Source organism: Diabrotica undecimpunctata, chromosome 6 (genome assembly GCF_040954645.1).
Source record: "Diabrotica undecimpunctata isolate CICGRU chromosome 6, icDiaUnde3, whole genome shotgun sequence".
Lineage (NCBI taxonomy): Eukaryota > Metazoa > Arthropoda > Insecta > Coleoptera > Chrysomelidae > Diabrotica > Diabrotica undecimpunctata.
In genome coordinates, this window is record NC_092808.1 from 118137634 (window position 1) to 118153445 (window position 15812).

The 15812-nt window shown below is 31.7% G+C and overlaps 2 protein-coding genes across 2 annotated transcripts in view; one reads left to right on the forward strand and one right to left on the reverse strand.

Moving 5' to 3' along the window:
- Positions 1–666: 666 nt before the first annotated feature.
- On the reverse strand, positions 667–9827 carry LOC140443787 (uncharacterized). Its single transcript, XM_072535233.1, has 4 exons — positions 9667–9827; positions 9433–9613; positions 5469–5506; positions 667–5412 (listed from the first exon to the last, which is right to left on the reverse strand). Exons 1-4 carry the CDS (start codon positions 9719–9721, stop codon positions 5174–5176), a joined length of 513 nt encoding a protein of 170 aa, XP_072391334.1. The 5' UTR covers positions 9722–9827; the 3' UTR covers positions 667–5173.
- A 2155-nt stretch (positions 9828–11982) lies between these two features.
- The window catches only part of sotv (exostosin glycosyltransferase sotv), a 132349-nt gene continuing 128519 nt past the window's right edge, over positions 11983–15812 (forward strand). The window contains exon 1 of the mRNA XM_072535234.1: positions 11983–12701. Within this exon, the coding sequence (XP_072391335.1) occupies positions 12166–12701 (536 nt within the window). The 5' untranslated portion in view covers positions 11983–12165. The remainder of the gene's footprint in view (positions 12702–15812) is intronic.

Consider the following 15812-nt stretch of genomic DNA (forward strand, 5'->3'; position numbering starts at 1 on the left):
ATCTTTACAACGGTTATTTGACATCCAAGTCATTTAACCGTAGCAACCAACTTGGTACATTTGTACAAGCCGATTTGTGAGATGGAAGAGGCAGGTTTAAGTTTTGTTGGTATAGGGTTAGTCGCAAGGCACCTTTAAGTCCTTGTTCAGATCCCTTTCTCCCACTTCGAATATTATTAATGGGTGTTCTAAAGTAGCTTAAAACCCAATATTTAGTGTGAGAGAAACCTTTTCGCCTGCGAAATCTTGTCAATATTCACTGCCGTAGATCAAATCATCAATAACTATATTCCACACCGTTGGTGATTACTCCTCATTGGAGTTACTCTGTCGTTAACCGTACATAGATAACTCGTTCACGCATTTCCACGGATATTTTTTGCACTAAAACATTTGAGTTAGTAATCTGTATGGTGTTTCATTAGATCAATAAATCGCAATAAAAGATGTAACAGTATGTGCTAACCCATTTATTAAACGGTCGTAAACTCCCAAATCAAAGAATGGTTAAAAAACGAACAAATCTAAAAAAGGTAGTTCATAATACAGATATTATTCTGAAACTGTGAATACCTTGTCCAATCTGAAATTTTATCAAAAAATAAATAACTTATTTTGTAATTGGTGGTTTATTTGCAACGAGATAATTGATCAATAATACATATATTAAAACATAAAACCATATATTTTAGATTACAAATAGATTAGTTTGAGTACATCACAGTGTGTAGAAAATGTTTACGCTTACAGCTAGTTTAATTAAGAAATACTGATATATTAATAATTTATATATAATTCTAGATTTTAGTTCACGTACACGTCTGATGGTAATATTAGTTTCATAAACTTGTTTCAAAAATTATTTATCTTGAACGACTTTTTTAATCACATACGGTCTCCACAAAAGTTCGCTAAAGATAGCTTAAATTCTAGTGACAATTTTATGATGGTTTGATCTTCTTCGCGTGCCATATCAGAATTATCTGACGTTGGCGATCACCAATGCGAAGGCTTCTCGATCTTTTGCAATATGGAATAATTGTCCTGCATTTGATATCCGAGTCCATTCACGAATGTTTTTTAACCAAGAAACTTGTTTTCTTCCTACACCTCTACTCCCCCTATTTTCCCTTAAAAGATCAGTTGTAATATTTTATATGTAATATAATATATTTTATATGTCTCAGATAAGACATTTTTCGATGTTTAACAGTCTTTAGCAGTTCTCTATCTTTGTTGACGCTCCTTTAGTACTTCTTCATTAGTTTTCCTTGCCATCCAAGGTATCTTCAGCATTCGTCTATGAACCCAATGCTCCAATTTTGTTTATGATCGATACTTTTAGCGTCCACACTTCTGCACTATACAAAAGTACGGACCAAACATAGCACTTAACCATTCTTTGTCTTAGTTCTAAACTGAGATGATTATTGCAAAGAAATGACTTCATTTTCATAAAAGTAGCTTTAGTCATTGCTATTCTACGTTTTATTTCTATGATTTGGTCCGTTATCACAGTTCCCAAATATGTAATTTTGTGATCTTTCTCAACTTGGACTCCGTTTAATTGAAGCTTTGCATCGGGATGTGGGTCACGACTAAACACTAAACTAAAAATTTGGTTTTGTTTGAGTTTATTTCAATGCCCATTTCCTCTCCTATATCGTGAATACGATCAAGCAGAATTTGGAGACCTTCAATATTATCTGACAGAATTACTGTATCGTCTGCATATCTAATCACATTAAGTAGTTCCCCGTTGATTTTTATTCTATATGGTTGTCTCTCAAGTACCTTTTTAAATAATTGGTCCGAGTAAACATTGAACAATCTTGGCGACAAAATGCAACCTTGTCTGACTCCTCGTTGTATGGATGGTTTGATATGATTACCTAATCCAAGAATGCTCTCAATATATCAAGGAATATAGTCTTACCCACTTATATTGCGTGATTTACAATTTTTAATAGTAGCCAAAATTGCTCGATATGACGCGTATGCAATAATTTTATTAATATTCTTTTTCTTTGGACAATATCGAGTCAGAAAACATAAAAAAGCTTTAGCTTCTTTCATTTTTACATAAGGCATATTTAGTTTTATTCTCGATTCCTTGCTGCTCTACAACCAGTCGTAGATTTATCTTGCTCCTCATCTGCGACTGTGTTTGTTCCATTCTTTTTTTTTTTTTTTTTTAATACACAGTCAGTTGTACTTTCGACTTTCCTTGTTTTTTGACCATATTTCTTCTTACCCTATTACTCAACGTCTAAATTTTTTTCGGAAATTATTGAGATTTACTCTCGTCAATATTGGCACAACTAGAAGACATTTTAATACATGTAACTACTTTCCTAATTATCTCAATAATTTAATTTCCTATTGCCATGAGTATTTTTATAAAGTCATGTTAGTTTTGTTTGTAGGAATTGTGGATTATTTCATGTATAATGGTGTTAAAACGGAGTTCCAATAGCATATAAAATGCCTGTTATTTATTTGAAGGTTATTGAAGCTTTTTCCAAATGTATAAAACTCAAATACCTACTAATTATTTTAACGAATTTTTTGTTATCTGGTATATGAGAGCATTTGTGCATGATGATCCAGATCTCAATCCTTATTCATTCAAGAAAAATAGTATCATAGGCATATAATAGAAGATATGACTAATTGCTGCAATACAGTCGCGTTCCCCCAGTGCAACAGAGAAAATTGACGCAAATCAGTCCCTGCATATCTGCTTATTGGCCGGATTTATCGACTACGTGACCTTCTCATAGGACTTTTCAACAAAAAATAGTGTCAGCCATTTTTTTCGAACAGACATTTTGTAAATAAAAAGGTTAAGATGATTAATATAAAAAATACCAAAGAAAGTCTAGTTAGAAAAAAGTAAAGTGCCGCAATTAGCAAATCAATTTTTTTAATCGATTATTATTATGAGACTTATACGAAAAGTAACAACGAAGCGGTGTTGTTATGGAATATGTAATTGTTTATTAAATAAAAAATATTTATTTAATACGAGTATTATTATAAATTTATAAACCAGTACATATAACGTATAATATATATTATACGTAATTGTCAAATCTATCTGTTCGAAAAGCATGGCGGCTGACGAAAATCCTATTGGTCATTTAGAAAGCGATGCAGGAACTGCTGACTGCGTCAGTGTTCTCTGTCCTCAGTTATATCTAGAGCATCGAGCAAAAAGACAAAAGAGGGAATCTAATCGTTATGAAAAGGAGACCAAAAAAGTGGCCTCTGATGGCGGACATATCCGGAAATGCGAATGCGCCAAATTTAAATTTCATGACACTTCACAATAATCATACAGTGGTGTAGGGGTTCTAATTTATCTATTTATTTGTTATATTACATAATATTAATATTACATAATATTAATACATAATACACTTTTTTTAACACTAGAACATAATAAAGTTTTAATTAAATAATAACAATAATAGTCTAAAATGTGAAACAATTGTTAAAAAACTTCAATAGAAAATACAAATAATCTTTCATGTGACAGTTGGGACAAACAATAACATCAGCAATAACATAACCCAACTAAATTTGATTTCTTAAACAAGGAAAGAGTCTTCTTTCCTTGTTTAATGTGGCCTCTCAAGATGACATTTCCTGTCTAACAATATTTTTGCCCCCACTATCTTTACATTCCCTCTTTTGTCTTTTTTCTCGATGATCTAGAGATTCCTTTCTTAGATATTTAATTTTTGCTAGATTTATTTTTAGTCCTATTTCTTTTGGTTTTGTATTTAGGTCTATTGCTATTCTATTGCGCAACATCATCGGCAAATCTCAGGTGGTTCAGTTTTTCGCAGTCTATCGTCACTCTTTTATTTTCCTATTCTAAAGTTCGAAACATCTTCTAGGGCTAAAGTATAAAGCTCGGGTGCGACAGACCCTCCTTGTCTAGGCTCTCTCTGTAATTTTATCTTTTCTGTTTTTAATGATTTTTGTACATCAGTCATCAACTCGGTTGCTGAAGGCATTAAGAATTGTCCAAATTCCTAGGCAGCCAAATGACCTCGTAATTTACTATGGCTATCCAGAGTGTTTGTATTGTATTTGTATGATCTTTCGATTAATGTTCTTATTACTTGTAATGTAATAATAAATTATCTTCTCCTTCGTCTTCATCATTAATTAGTTTTGTAATTAGCTTTCTACCTTAACTTATGTTCTTTTTCCAGGCTCGTATGCCTTTCTTTTCTTGTGGTATTTCATTTAACTGTGATATTTTGTACTTCCTAATATATTCCCTAGACTTTTTCTTAATTCTTTTGACGATTTCTGTTATATCTATTATTAAGTGTTCGGTTTTGTATAAGTTTTTGTCTATTTTTTATTAAATCTTACATTTTTGAACTTTATCTGTTTTATTTTGGATCGATTCTGTTGCTACTTATATAGTATTCGTTAAATTTTTATTTAGGAATTCAATGTTTGACTCTTTGTCTATTAGTTTAATATGTTCTGTCAATTTCTGCCCGTATTTGATTTTGCTGTTTTAATTCGTCTATATTTATTGTTTTTTGTTTGGTGTTTATAAGTTTACTTCTTTCAGTCTTTGATATATTCTTCTTCTTTTTTCAGTACTTCCGATTATCGAACGTTCATATTAGCAATAATTCTTCTTCGGTCTGGGCCCCATTTTCCGGCGATCTTACCCTGTATTATGAGGATGTCTGGACTATGGGATTATGTCTGGACGTCTCATTACACGACCGAAATATTGTAACTTCCGAATTTTTATTGTTTTCGTTATTTCTGTGCTCTTTTTAATTCATTCACAATGCATATTATTATTTCTTTACCCATATCCCAGTTATTGTTTACGTTGGCGCACAAATATGTATATTCTAACTTTGTTTCATGGGCTCTGATATCGTTGATATACAATTGAACCTATATTACAAATAATTCATTGGAAATCTTTTCACGATATGTATATGAGCTATGGAATTGCTGATTCTATTTCGGATTCTTTTGTTTTCAAGTATTATACCAGACAAATATTTTTCCAAACGAATATAAAATTGATAAAACAAGTATATGAATATTTTTAACAATTATTATGACTAGTTTAGTGTTTACCATACAGAATTAGAAAGCATGCATTTGAAACATTTCGGTCACATTAAGCCATGGTTTCTGGATGCTTTGCGCTGAACTGGGGTAACAGCTCATCAAATCTTCTATTTAAAAATCCGACTTTGTACATCAATCCGTTCACAGTATCTTCCATATAAGCCTGTCTACGCCATTCTAGCTGAGGCAAGAGCAATTCAGATTGAGCTATTCTTGATTCCAAAGTTCTTATCTTTTGTTGAACAGCATCAACATAAGCATCTTGTAAGAGGCTAGCTGCGGGTCTGTCTGAAAATACTAGTCAATTAAAAAAAATTGATCTTGTTTTAGAATTTTGTACTTACCAACATAGGAAATGTTTGTGATGTCTATTTGGAAGTATCTACAAAAAAGTAAGGTATTTAGTTATGAACTTAATAATAATAAGAAGAATAAACAATATTTTCCAAGTACATCAACAAGAGGTAATTTTCATAACGCCACATGTCCAACAACATTTTTTTTAAATGAGATGTTTCTAATTCATTTTAAAATACACAGCCTGTCATGTTTATTGTGGATCAAAACCCAGTTCCAGTTGTAATATAAATTCAAGAGTAGGTGTTTAAAGCACCATCCCACATTTGATTTGTGATGGTTATAGTAAAACCCCACATTTTCTATTCATCCAATGAGGAGTAGGTATTCCAGTCACGTGACTTAGAACATGGTTTTGATTGTTATTGTTGATAGTACACAATCTTAACAGGTTAGTATCAGAGGAAGGTTATAATTTATTGTATGAGCTTAATTGAGTTAAATCATTAGTTTAAATGAAGGTAATATAGATAATGAATTAGTTATATGTAGTTGGAAGAGCAAGTACCGGATCACGAAAAAGACAGTTCCCAAGTGACAACTTCTAAAGGAAAAGAGGTACGCTGCTCCTGCTGGTGGTTGTGTGTTCATGGTGCATTTGGGAAGATTCTTTATTCTAAACCTGAAAAACTTTTTCAGGACCAATTGGTTGGTAGGTTCATATTAACAAAAAACGTTCATCGTCAGAGGTCTCAAAAATCTTTCTTAGGCCTAGGCATACAAGTAAAATCCAAACCAAAATCGACTTTCGTTACCTACCGAGTTTCTCTTGCTTCTGGGGGTAGCATAACTGTGTATAATTCTTTCTTTTTGCGCCTTACTCAGTTTATCCAAGAAAGAGTTCGACAACTTGTATTACAACTTAAAAATAACCAAGGACTAGAAGACAGTAGAGGAGGTGATAGAATAAGTCAAAGATCATTGGTTAAGAAGGAGGCTGCAACAAATCAAAAAGGGTATATATTAAGTAGTGATCTTTTAATTCGGAAATTTCACATGAACAAAGTTATCAATGTTTTGTAAAATATTCTGCGGAAACTTTAATGTTGGTTTCAAATCCCTAGCGTCTGATATCTGTGGGTACTAAGCATGATGGACTATAAAATTAAAAATGCTACAGGAACTCAAAAGCAGATACTTCTTACTGAAAAAAGAATACACACGAGAAGGGCAAAGTGTTTCTATGACCTAATGAAAGAAACCAAAGAAAAAGACAAAACTTTATGCTTCAACATGCAGCAGGTGCAACCACTTCCTTGAACGCCTATCCAACAGGCTTTTATGCCAGACAACAGGTCTTTACAATTTTTGTGTAACAGATATTAAGAATGGCTACCCAGTACTTTTATATCTGGACTGAAAAGCAAGCACGACACGGTTCAACTGAAGTAGCTTCTGCCCTTTTTAATTACCTTCAATCAGATGAGCTTACAGATGTAACCCACCTGAGATTGTTTTGTAGTGGATGTACAGGTCAGAACAAAAACAATCATGTGCTTTATGATCAATGTGTGTTTGTTATGTAATACTTCGGTCTCCGTTGCTAAAAAAGGAAATATTGAGAGACATCATAAAACTCTACATTCTAATTTTGAAAAATCATTCCCACTACATTCTGCCGCCAGAAAGGAGAAACTGAAACAGTTAAAAAAACAGTTAATTGGACAACAATCAATATTTTTCAGAACAGTCGACAAAAATAAGGCTGCAACTAAAGATTCGTACCGTGTGTCCCAGATAATTGCACAAAAAAAGAAACCTTATGAAGACGGGGAAATGATAAAACAGGCGTTTTTAGAAGCTGCTGATTTATTACTTGCCAACTTTAGAAATAAAGACGAGATAGTTTCAGCTATAAAATCTATGCAACTTTCTGCTAATACAGTGATGAGATATGTAGAAGTATGAGCAATGATATTTTTTACAGTTAAGATTTGACTTAGATAACTGTGTTTATTTTTCACTTCAACTGCCAGATGGCCGTGTTCGTCAGGATGGTTTTTAGTGATTTTACGATTAAAGAAGATCTTTTGAAGTTCATTTCACTGAAAGGACACACTACTGGACAGGAGTTGTTTTCTCATTTAAAAAATATTATTACTTCCGAGAAAATTCCGATATCGAAAATGGTAGGCTTGACAACCGATGGCGCTCCAGCTATGGTGGGTTTTGATAAGGGTCTGGTGGCGTTATGTCGTAAAGATGAAACTTTTCCGCAATTTCTCTGTTACCACTGCATTATCCATCAGCAAGCATTATGTGGAAATTTCCTGAAACTAAACAACGTTATGAAACTGGTGGTATAAATTGTGAACAAGATTAGAGCTCAAGCGTTACAAAGAAGATTATTCAGAACCTTGGCCGATGAAGTTGACTGTCAATACGGGGACCTACTCCTCTTCGGACACAACACATCGGACCCAAGTCCGATGGTTAAGTAGAGGACGGGTGCTGAAACGTTTTAATGATGTCCTATCTGGCATAGTTCAATTTTTCAAACGAAGCGATGAACCGACTCCGGAACTAGAAAATTCAATCTCGCTTAGAGATTTTGGTTTTCTCGTGGACATTGCAAAGAAATTAAACGAACTTAATTTGCAGATTCAGGGGAGAGACAAAGAACTAGCGGAAATGATTTCTGATATAAAAGCATTTATCAAAAAGCTGGAGTTTTGGGAACAAAACCTAATTAACAGCGATTCCAAGCATTTTCCTATTCTTTCAGAAAAAATATCTCAAAATCCATTAGAACCCTATGACAACAAATATCATGTAGAAATAATTTCTACCCTGAAGAGTAACTTCAAAAATCGTTTTAAGGATTTCAATGAAATGGCTTTAGTAGCGCAGTTTGTTGTTTCACCCTTTATGGAAATTGATATCCAGCAGTTTGCAGCTTGTGTTATGCAGAACTTTGGCGAAGACATCGCTGCAATAGAAATGGAAGTCATTGAGTTTCAAAATTATTTAGCCTTAAAATCGTTAGTCTCAAGTACTGAATGTATCTGGCCTATTGTAAGTAAAGACAAATATTCAGTTCTATGCCATGTTGCCTTGAAAGTGAAAGCATTATTCAGTTCAACCTATTTGTGTGAATCTTCTTTTTCCAATATGAAGTTTATTAAGAACCAATATCGCAATCGACTTACAGATGAACATTTGGATAATTTTATTCGAATGGCTGCATCAAATTATACTGCAAACATTAAAAAAATTATCGATGAGTCTGAGTGTCAGCCTTCTCATTGAACGTGCTTTTTTATTTTTCAATGTTTATGTTTATGATAGTGCGTTACTTTTTTGTTGTTATTATTAACTATTTTTAAATCATTCGTGACATGCCGTTGTGGCTCGATAAAAGTTTGTGTTTATTTTTCAAATACCTTCGTTTGATAGGTAGGAATGTAGCTATGAACAAGTACGTACTAGTAATATTAGTTATTTTGTTATTAGTTTATTATTAGTACCTATGTATTATGTATTACCAGTTAAACAGTAAAATAAATACATATAATGATAGATTAACTGTGGATTATTTCATTTACGTTGCGTTACATGGCTTCCGTGTGGGTAGCTCGCTGTTTATTCCAAAATTAACAAAGTAGCTCAACACATTGAAGAGGTTGGCGACCACTGGGGTAGAGTAATTCTTGGACAATAAAAGTTTGAACCCTTTTAGATGCAGGCCTATACAACCTAACTGCTTTTTCTGTGTTGATCTGTATAAAGAATAGTTTTTAAAACTAGATACTGTCTTCTTGAATCTTAAGACCATTTCTAATGCAGACATCACTACCAAATATCACTGTTAAAATTCAGACATTTAGTAAGGTTGATATAATATATGCAGCACACACTAATTATGGACAAGTGTGGCATTATGCTACACAGATGGTATTTTAACATCCTAACAAATTTATTTATACAAAATAAGTTATTAATGATATATACCTGTCAGGTACATTTGGATCAGCTAAGAAAGATATTGGTACAAGAGCACCTTCTCCATTACGAATCTTCATTACTTTTTCCCTGTTGACATTACATATTTTATACAATTCCGATTTTAAAATATTACCATCAGTGTGTGGAAGTATTTCAATAGTTTTTTTCACAATTTCTGGAGTTTCCTCTAAAAATGGATCTTAGTTAAAAATTATTATGCTGATTTTGCACTATACATACCAGACGAATCAAAATACTTTATTTTAAGATGAACAGTTCGTTTTTTGAATTCCATCGAATATTTACTAAAAACTTTACACTTACTAAATCAAAAATAAACAAAAATCAATTTGATTTATGATGGGTATTTTTTTAGTTTGACAAATCTATTAATCTACAGAAATTCGGCAACCTACATTACTAAGACTTGTTTGGAAGTTGCATATATACATTTTATATAAAAATTTTATGAAAACTTTAAACAAATACAATTTGTAATCGAAAATGAACGTACCAATTGATTTTTGAGCCTAATAAAATAAAGTTTCACTTTTTAGTTTAATTTGTATCTGATAGAACTAATAAATAAGAAAATTTATAACATCCTTGGTTCTTAAATTAAAACTGGATATGTATAAGCAACCGATATACCGATAAGTAACTAAACACCGGGTTTATTTATGTTTTGTAAATCTATCTCTAATTTAGGTTAGCATCAAACCATCTTATTTCTAATAATTATGTTGGCGGCAAAATAAACGAAAATGTTGCATAACATCGTGACAACTAAATGTTCGGACAATTGAAGAAATTACTATTTTAATATGGAGTTACATCGTCACGCGTCTTTACAACCGCAGCAATCCTGTCTGGCACTGTTCGTAGGCTAAGGATTTACACAAGACAGAGTCAAAACTATTCCATAATTCACCTAATTTACTTTTCAAATTGACGACGATTCTCTGGAGATCATTACGCATATCTTATGCCACAATGTCTCAATAACAATAAGGTTTGGGCTGTTTGAAAGCCCAAACCTAATTGTTTGAGAGGACTTTAATGTTATTGTCTCCAAACCATTTTATGTTGTTTTAGCTGTATGGCATGCAGACCGTCCTGCTAAAACATAAAATTCAAGTCCTGGTAGAGATCGTGAGCACTTTGTTCAAGACTATTTTTCAAAATATCTTGATACTTTGCTGCGTTAATTGTGCCTTCCACCACCTCATGTCTTCCTAGACTTGCTGATGACATGCAGCCCTAAATCATAATCCCTTTGTTGAAACTTCACAGTTCTTTTGAGGCAATCTTTATGGAATGCTTAATTTTGACTTCTGATAACCCGTTTTTGAAAATCTTCCCGGCAAACATCAAATTTCGATTCGTCAGTAAATATCACTTTGAACTAGTCATCAACGGTCCATGAAAACTTTAAGTATTCGCTTCATTTGGGCAAGATTGAATATTTCATGGACCGTTGATGACTGGTCCAGAGTCATATTCAGTGACAAATGGAAATTTGATGTTTGCGTGGGAGACTTTCGAAAACGGGTTATCAGAAGTATCAAAAGAACTGTGAAGTTTCCCAAAGGAATTATGATTTGTGGGTGCGTGTCATCAGCTGGTCTAGGAAGATATGAGGTAGTGGGATGCAAAATTAAATTTAAATTAAAAATACTAAAAGACAGTGGGAAATATAACAGGGAGAAGACTGAAGCCTATATATAAGGAACAAATAGGACAGTATGTTGCAATTTTAATAGACAATCAAACAAAAAAAACGAGAAATATATCAGAATGGAGAACAGTTCTTGAACGGACCAAGTCCCAAAGGGGGTTGTCTAGAAAATGATAACGAAATTATCACATTATTGTAAATGAACATCTTTTTACGATCTATACAAGAAAAATCTATATAATCTAAACGATCAACTTGATACCAGGGAAGCCAAAGCAAAGATATATAAAGTAACCAAACAAAGATCAAAGAAAACAAAAGATTTTAATCAGATTCACGAAAAGCATTGCAAAAAGCGATGGAAAAAGTATTTTGACAATTTATTAGATGAAAACTTAATGGAGTTACAGTTACTTAAACCAAACTATTAAGCGATGGAATATTTTGTGTAACAACTTAGATATACCATATTTAAAAGTATCTAAATTAAAAATAGGTAGGCTGAGATGGTCAGTACACGTTTAAAAAAAGAAAGATAACTATTCTGCTAAACGAAACGTACTGTCGCTGCATGTGGAAAATAAGAGTAGCTGTAATCTTATCTCTTTGACGCTTGTCAATGGATAAGAGCGATTTATAAGGATGAAATTCAACTAGGGCTCTAGTACCTACCTACTACATATATGTAGGTAATGATGATGACTTCCAACGACGACGACAAAATATCTAATTTAAAAAATTCCTAAATCAAAATATTTAAAATGAGAAAAAAAAAAGAAAAATTTCATTTGCCTAAATAATTTATAATAACTCGGTCTTAAGATTGGAGTAGTAGTCACTACCATTGGAATAAAACCAAAAATTGATCTAACCTAAAACAAATCTGTTTACTTTTACTTCTTATTCCGTCGGGAAGTGACAGGAGTGTCCTGCTAACATTGCAGTGCACTCTAAAAACATGACTTAAAAGTCGTGCAATGTGACTCTTTTTTCAAATTTATTTCATTTATTCCTAGTGCCATGTATTTATCATTTAGTTCTAGTATACGGTGCGTGAAAAAATGACGGTTCCTACAAAAATCGCGATATCAAAAGTGTACAACTTTACTCAAGCCTCCATCTACAAAAAATATAAAAATTTCTTCTTTGTGCTGCTTATTATTTCTATATTTATCGCCCTCTCGGTTCCTTTGGCGAATTTTACTAGTGATGTGACTAAAAATTATGAAAGAATTGATTTTAGGAACCTAAAAAATCTACCTCTAGTGAAATTGACTAACAGTGTTAGTATAGTGACTCCTAGAAACTCCCAGTGTACACATTGGGACTGCTTTAACATTTATCGCTGTGGCCATACAGGACATGATAGGATAGCAGTGTATGTGTATCCACTTAGAAAATATGTGGATGAACATGGGGTACCTGCTACAGAGCATTTATCCAAAGAATTTTATTATTTACTTAATACTGTGATCAAATCAAAATACTACACGGCTAACCCTGAGGAGGCCTGTATATTTATTCCATCCATAGATACTCTCAACCAAGATAGGCTAAGATTAAATCTTACTTCCAGAGCCCTAAGTTCCCTTCCATAGTAAGTACATTTTTATTGCTACTAGATATTATTCTGTATTCACCATGAAAAATTATGCTTACTATTGTCTGTTATTTAATTGTTTAGAGTGCTTGACTATTATATTTGTTATCTCTATACAAATTAATTCTGTAATAGCTTATTTGATCTATTAGATAGATCTAGATTAGACACTATTTAAAATCTTTATTGTCATTTACCTACAGAACTAAAGAAAATTTTGTTTACCAAGAAAATTTTATTCAGCTGAATTTTCCTCTGCCCTTTTAATTTTAACTAAAAAATGTTTAATATCATTGCCCAGATTTTCTATATTTAAGTATGTACTGCCAAGCAAATCAATCTAATATAAATGATACTTAGTAATTCATATACATACAAATTTTACATTATTATCAATAATGACCAATAATCAATCATTAAAGGTAAATATTCCTTGAAATTTAAGTTGTATCTGACCCAATAAAATGTGAAAAAGACATTCAAAATGGTGTTTTTGAGCTATATTCCTGGGACTACTTTATTTAGCTATTGCAAGAAATAAACTTTTGTACAAAATTCTCTATTGTACCAATAATGTCATTGTGTTACCATAGTACTTAGGTAATAATGGCAGCAACAATTAATGTAATATGTACATATATAAGACTAATTTATAGTTTGCATATCTCTCTGTTCTGTGGGAGCATAAACAAGAAGAGGAACAAATCTGAGTTGAGAATGGTAAATGAAACCTTGCCAAAATATCATTAAGAAAATCACTAATTTGGTTTTTGCAAAAACCAAAGTTATCCAATGCTGAGTCAAATCTGGAAAATCTTCTTTCTCCCCTTCCTTTTACCCTATCAGGGTGTCGGATAATCTGGAAAATCAAAGATGTATATATGTAAATAAACCTAAAGCTAAGATTAATATTATTAGAAAACTTTATAAAACTCACCTGGTTTCCAGGTTGAACCACATCCATTAAAGGGAATGATCATTGCTTAAAAAATGTTTAAGCTAATAAACAAATAGAATATCTTTTTCAATTTTTAATTAAGTACCTACAACATAACATATTAAGTAGATTTTACAGTTGTGTCTTGTAAAATTATTTATTTTCTTATTTTTTGTATATTTTTGTATTTAAAAGTACCTAACACCAAAAAAATATGTATGAATATTATTTTTTTGCATTTAAATAGTTAAGAAATGACTTAATAAGTAATTGATCCAGGATTTATTAAATAAAAAATTAAATTAAAGAAATTAAATACTTAATTTTATAAGATACAACTGTAAAATCTATTCTAATCTACTGTTTTTATTAATATTTTGTATTGTAATTGAAAATTGAAAAAGTTATTCTATTTTTTTATTAGCTTAAAAATTGTACAGATAAAACTCCCTAGTCTCTCCTATTTATTTAACAGATTTCAATGATTAGAATTCTATTTGAAAGCTCAAATGACCTTTTATATGTTAAAAAAAATTCAAGTAAGTATTTTAAATTTTTAGTTGCCTCTGCATAATTTTGAAAATGAATAAGTTTTCTTCAAAAATTTAGATTGAAAAATTATTTTGCAAAAACTACCAGATTAATTGTGCTGAAATTTTGTGTCATGTTCTTTTATATTAAAAAGTAGTTTAAGTATATATCTGAAAAATATTAAAAAAACATTGATTTTTGGCCTTGGTTTTTGCCAATTTTGCAATAATAATAATAATAATAATAATTATTATTTCAATTTGCAACCAATTATATCTTGTAGAAAATTTAATTGCAAAACTTTACAAAAATGCATAGCTGCCAGGATATGGCAAATAAAAAGAGAAAAAATTGTAATTTTTCCAATTTTTTTTCACAAATTGTTTAATAAAAAATTTAGCACATCTTTTGAAGTGTCAGCATAGTAAAATTATCATTTCTAAAAATATTTCGAAGCAATTAAATGGAAAAATAGGATCATATTATATGATATACCCAAATGAGGGTGTTTCATTTAGAACAGATACCACTTGGTCTATTTTTGCATAGTTATGCTGAGATAAATTATTTGTATCTTTATTTACTTAAGTATTTCATGATAAGTAACTTTAGATACTAGATAAAATGATTTAAGATAAATTTCAATTTATTAGTTACCTATGGCTAGTGGAACAAAAACTATCAATGTATTTCCTCAAGGAAATCCTGACCAAGAAGTATCTGAATTGCATAAAAGCAGCCTTCTCTTGCTCTTAGCTCATAGTTACAAGGATAGCTAAACATTGAGAAGTACCTGCATATGGTTCATCCAAGGTTCATCCAAAAAAGACAGTCCAAACCCAGAAGACAATTATTAAAAAAGATGAGTAACAGAATTGCAAATTTTTAGATTTAAATTCTAAAGATAAAGAAGGTTATAGTCTAATCAAAATAGCCTACAAATTGGGATGAACAAAAATATAAAAATATATAACTTATTTGGGTAATCATCCAAACATCTGAAATTTTTAAAAGATTAAAGTGTTATTTCAAAAATCTTTTATTTATCTATGAGGATTTCAGCAAGCAGAACTAATCTTTACTGAGAAGATTAACACAATTGTCACTGAAATGGTGACTGGACTTTGTTGTTTAGGAAAACACCTATACAAAATAGGTAAGATGAATGAACCATGATGCAGAAAATGAAGTGGATATGAGCGAATTCACTACTCAACTAAGGCTTGAACCAGAAGAGATGGTCCACAGGACTTATTTGAGTTTAATAAAAAAAAGTTTTGTGATCAGGTGCCAGAGACCAAGGTGACTCACCTGAACTAAAAAGAAGAGAAGGGTTTCAGTAAAGTCTTGCATTCATTTGCCAACAGCTGGCAGACTTTATTTTTAGCCACAAAGTAGGGCTACTAGACTACTGGAGAAAAGTTGGAGGGTATTTGTAAAAGATAGGTTCATCATCATCACTGGCTCGACAACCCTTTTTAGGTCTTGGCCTGCTCCAGGATTCTTCTCCATTCTGATCTGTTTCATACTTTTTTTTTCCAGTTTTTTATTTTTAAGGTTGTTATATCATTTTCTATTTGATCTAAGTATCTCAGCTTCGGTCTTCCTCTTGTTCTTTTTCCTATTGGCATCTGTTTGAA